This window comes from Opisthorchis viverrini, assembly GCF_000715545.1.
Source record: "Opisthorchis viverrini unplaced genomic scaffold opera_v5_138, whole genome shotgun sequence".
NCBI lineage: Eukaryota > Metazoa > Platyhelminthes > Trematoda > Opisthorchiida > Opisthorchiidae > Opisthorchis > Opisthorchis viverrini.
Window position 1 is genome coordinate 116,412 of NW_008751794.1, and position 4,894 is coordinate 121,305.

The 4,894-nt window shown below is 47.9% G+C and overlaps 1 protein-coding gene across 1 annotated transcript in view; it reads right to left on the bottom strand.

Moving 5' to 3' along the window:
* The window catches only part of T265_06568 (hypothetical protein), a gene marked incomplete at both ends in the record, with an annotated part of 39,373 nt that extends 34,983 nt beyond the window's left edge, over positions 1-4,390 (bottom strand). Inside the window, one exon of the mRNA XM_009171871.1 lies at positions 4,259-4,390. Within this exon, the coding sequence (XP_009170135.1) occupies positions 4,259-4,275 (17 nt within the window). The remainder of the gene's footprint in view (positions 1-4,258) is intronic.
* Positions 4,391-4,894: the final 504 nt, after the last annotated feature.

The following is a 4,894-nucleotide window of genomic DNA, read 5'->3' on the forward strand; positions in this document are numbered from 1 at the left end:
GCTGCTTCCATAAATATGGACATGCTGGTCGCCTAGGGGAAACACCTTACTGCCTTCACACTCCTGTCGCAGAGGACAGTACGACTTTACCCCCAGACCGCCTCGTACCACGATTACTCGTAGTGCGGGGTCTCGCTGCTCCCCTTTGGCCTTCCTGGCATGGTTAGACCTTGTGGAACGAAGTTCCAGCCAGTGCAGCCCGCGGGATCATTGCAGCACTCAAGCCCGACCACCACGTCAAGGTGGCAGCTTTAGGTCGGGACGGTAAGGTCCAGTCTCTTCGTGACGGCCAACGAAGGACACAAGTAAGCAAACGTGACTGAAGCCTCTGGGATTTGTTTACTGAACAGGGCTTCTGCTTGGCCTTTGACTTCAAAGATGAGTACGACATTGTCTGTGTACTTCCGATCGACAACATTCTCGCCGGTAATGATTTGAACGCCTGAGATTTGAAGACCTCCCAGCGTCTACTTCATTACTACATCAAAGTATGCCCAGGAAGTTTTTAGATTATTCGGGACGTCAGCGTATACGGAGAGCTCTCCAAAAGCTTACGTGCACAAAGCGGTGTCCACCACAGGTGCCCACTGTCTCCATTTCTATTTGATCTCGTGATCGACGAGATAATGGGACGAACGCTGGAAGGTCCACAAAACCCGTGTTCAAGCAGCAGCTGACGAAGCCTTGTCGATCTGGAACATGCCAACATCATTCTTGTCTTCGAAGAGGACGAGAAGGCGCAATTGCTTTTGGCTGAATTGACCAGTCATTCCGTCCTGTGGTACGCACTTTTCACCCACCTTGCTCCTGGACATGCAGTCACGCCACTTGCACTCCACAGAGGCGTTCGAAACTGTGAAGCGTTTTACGTACCTTGGACGTTGTATCTGTTTTGACTGTAGGATGACAGATGAGATCAACGCAAGACTCTGCACGTTCCCGGTCGTCTTTGATAATTGGAGACATTTATGGCAGCAAGACGGCGTATCCCCAAGTCTCAAGTGTGTATCAGGCTACAGTACGGGCTATTTTGTTAAATGGCTGTGAAGCTTGGTCTATTCGAGCAGCGGAACTGCGACGTCTTTAGGCGTTCAACAACCATTGTCTCAGAATTATGGGTCGTGTGGGTTGGTCTCGGAGAATCCGTAACAAGGCTATCAGAAAGCAAGTTTTCGGTTGTGCAACGGGAACTGTGTCCAGCACCAGAAGCTATGTTGGTTAGGCCATGTACTGCGTAAGCCGAGCAATAGTTTGTACAAGAGCGTGCTGCTTTCCGTGCCCAAGTGAGAGTGGCGGAAGCAGAGAGGTGACAGATCTTTAACATGGCAGAGGAGACGATGAACAGTCTGTGTACTGTGGGTGCGACTCTGCTTCCAGGATGGGAACCACCTGATCCCCATTACACCTGGTTAGAGACGCAGTAAGGTACAGCCGCCAATCGACGTCAGTGTTCTTGTTGTTAGTTTCCGTCTAGACCGCCTGAGTGAGTGTTTGAAGGTGTAGCTCAGAACGATTGTTGCAGACTAGTGCTAAGTCCCTTACTCGTCCACTTTTAATAGTTCATTCGGAATAAGCCTTTAAAATAAATAATGTTTATACAGCAGTGAAGCATCAGTGTTCATCAGTGACGTTATGCTGCCAAAGATGATGATTATGATGATGATCGGACAATTTGGCAGGTTCTCGAGGAGTTGGAGTCCAGTGGCTTCTCAACGGTCAAGAGAGGGACGCGCATTGAAGAAACCTGAAAAGTTGGGTGGAAAAAAGAAGCGAACTATTGCTGGTCGAAGTCGACGCCGGTAATACAGCAGGTGCGACATAGTGAAAAACCCAAGCTACCGGTAACTGACGGCAATATGGTCTATTAGGAATCGGGGCAGGTTCGTTGGTGGGCACCACGTTGTCAAGCGATTTCCGCTGTTCCGGAAATTGGTACTGCAAAAGAACCCCGGGTGATCGGCACGCATCTGAAGCAGGTGCTGTCCGTTATCCGTGGTCTTCGTATCCAACCCAAGACGACCACCCAATGGGGCCTCAGCAGCTCTTAGTTTACCTACCTGAGCGTTCATGTCACCAACAACCACGATACCTGACATTTTAACGCATGATAGAAGAGCATCTAGAGCGTCACAGAAACTGTCTTTGACAGATTCAGAGCTATAGTCCGTTCGGGTGTAAGCAAACACAATAAACAGGCAGTGATTGATCTCATTTTACCAACAGAGGTGAGCAGCCGGAAAAGAGTGGGCGGATAATCAGTTCAGTTGCAGTACTTACATCCTATATCAATGATTCTGACAGACAATATACACCAATGCAGAGGGAACCGAGCGTACAAACGAGGGTCGCTGGATATCCTGTTTGCATCGGTGTGTGAACAGTAAAGGCACGTAAGTAGACGAACTTTCGGGGTTTGAAATCAGACTTCCAAGGATTGTTACTGAAACCAGGCGCACAGAAACTGCAGCTGACCGTGGTGCATGGCGAACAAAGCTGTTATTCTTAGCGCTGGGACCTGCGAGAAGAGTATTCTAATTGGAGTGGGATAGGGTTGAAGAGGGAATGCGTGAAAATGTAAGAAGGGAGATGCCAATAGTCATATGTTTTCGCCAACCCACATTGCTGTACGCAGCATGTAAGGCGACCCGGTTGTTCACACCACGTGACGGAAGATGTGGCATGAGTATTTTTAGTTTTATCACCATTGTAGATGATAGGTGATCGTTCGGTGTAACACCTTTTCGGTGCCTAGCTGTCACGCCACCTGAAGGTAGCACGACAGCTGAGATACCGCCAGAATGCCCAAGCCTAGAGAGCAGCAGTTGAGATGCAGAGGTTAGGTTCGAACTGCGGACCTATGGGACACTACGTTCTCATCTTAGCCACTGAGCGATCTGTTTCGGCGGGAAGTGAAAGTGCAATACCAATTTCATAAAACAAGTCGCTGCACATGATCCAACCACCAACATGGGGGCCACGACATTGTGTTGGTCGGACCTCTAACGACTGACCGACTTGGTGTGAGCTGTGATTATCACATAGAAGGCCGCCCCCTCAGTATGGTCCAATTGTTCACGGGCGCACGCCAACCGTCACACCGGACAAACAGACGGGACAGACTCTGAAGCAGGACAACAGGCTTCTGTTCCTCTCACACAGGACTCGATTGAAATTTGTGTGCTGGGTATCAGAAAAAAGAAATTGGAAATCGAGCCACAATCACTGAGTCAACTGCCTCTATCTATATCCTGCGGCAGCCGGCTGCGAACCATTGGCGGCTCAGAGACCACTGCGACAGGCTGCGACAGTCATCGGGCGGAATACCCCCACTCGTGTGGATATCCGGCGATGATGGTCTCCGTGCGGCTGATGCTATTTCCACAAACTCGTTAAAAATTGCTCGTTAGTTCTTCCCATACAAATTGAACCTGCATGATAAATACCTCGTTTTCGACTGTATGGTTATACGCAGCCGCTGAATGGCGCTATAGGTATCACTGATTTGTGTCAACAACAATCTCATCAGATGCATGTAGAGACCGTGTAAGTCGCCGGGGAACGTACTTAAAAAAAACACCTTAGGCAAAGACGGAGTGCGACTGGAACAAACACTCAAAAACGCTGTTGCAGTGCATATAAACCAAATTATGACTCTATTTGTTTTTAAAATCCCACGGAGCCTTTCGTAAACTCCTCACAGGTCAAAAAATGAAAAATCGAAAATTTGTGGTAATAGTGATATTTCCTCCGTGCAGCTTGTATGCCACCGTTTGTAAGGAAGTCTCACAATTGGCAAGTCCATCGTCCTAGCGTACACTCCAACCGACTGTAACTTTGAAGCCATCAGAGATCCAAGCGACAAGTTCAGTGGCATCCCTGAAACACAGCCAACACCTTATCTTCCCTTCCCCATACTAAGAATAACCAACTTGCCAAACAGCAACGCTCACAACTACGATGTTCGGGACGGCTGGCATATAAATGGACATGCGAAAAAAAACTCGACGGGCACTTCTTGGACGTAACCACAGAGCTGGAAGAAGGCAGGTCGGTATGCCTAATGCCCCGACTTATAGGACCAGTCACTCTTCCTGATGAAGAAGCCAAGAAGTATATGCCTATAGGCATTGAGAAACAGTATCTAATGTGAATACACCGACACATAACCAACCAAGGAGTCATGAGTCCGAGTATAATTGACGCAAAAACCACATGGTTATTTACCTAGGTCACACCGAAAAATGTCAAACAAACTCACAATTCTCTGATCAACATTGTTCAAGTTTGGGACCTACGGAGCCCCGCTGAACTGAGCCTTCAAACACGTCCGATCCTCACAAGGCCGAGCTACCAGACAAACTTTCAGATTCAGAATCAGGAATTGACGAGACCCAAATAATTTTTCCCGAAACTATAGCGTTTTCCAAGTTTTTATTTTTACGGAGAGTTAGTCTAATCCGTTTGCATCTTTCGCTGACATGTTGCTCATATCATTTTGTTTGGGTGAGCGAAATTTCAAGGTCACGGACCACCGGCGATTTCCCTTTTATTCCGGTCTACGCGACATAAAACACGAAATCGAACTTGGAGTTCTTCGGTGTTCAATAAGAATAACACGAGATCTATATAATACAATTTCCATCCTGGAAAATCGGTCATTAGCTTTTCTTTGCATTTCGCTCCTCAGATTCACGGATTCACGGATTGTACACAGGATCGAGGCTATTGCCCAAGTTTCCAGGGTCGGTTTTGTTCTTGTCGGTCAGTGGCTGTCGTTCACCTGAAAGGCACAGGTGAAAAAAGGGTGTAGCACTGCTCTTTATGTTCTCAGTGCGGGGCAGTATGCTTGCCGGCGCGAGGATTCGCATAAATAAATGTCTAATAGTGCTTTAAA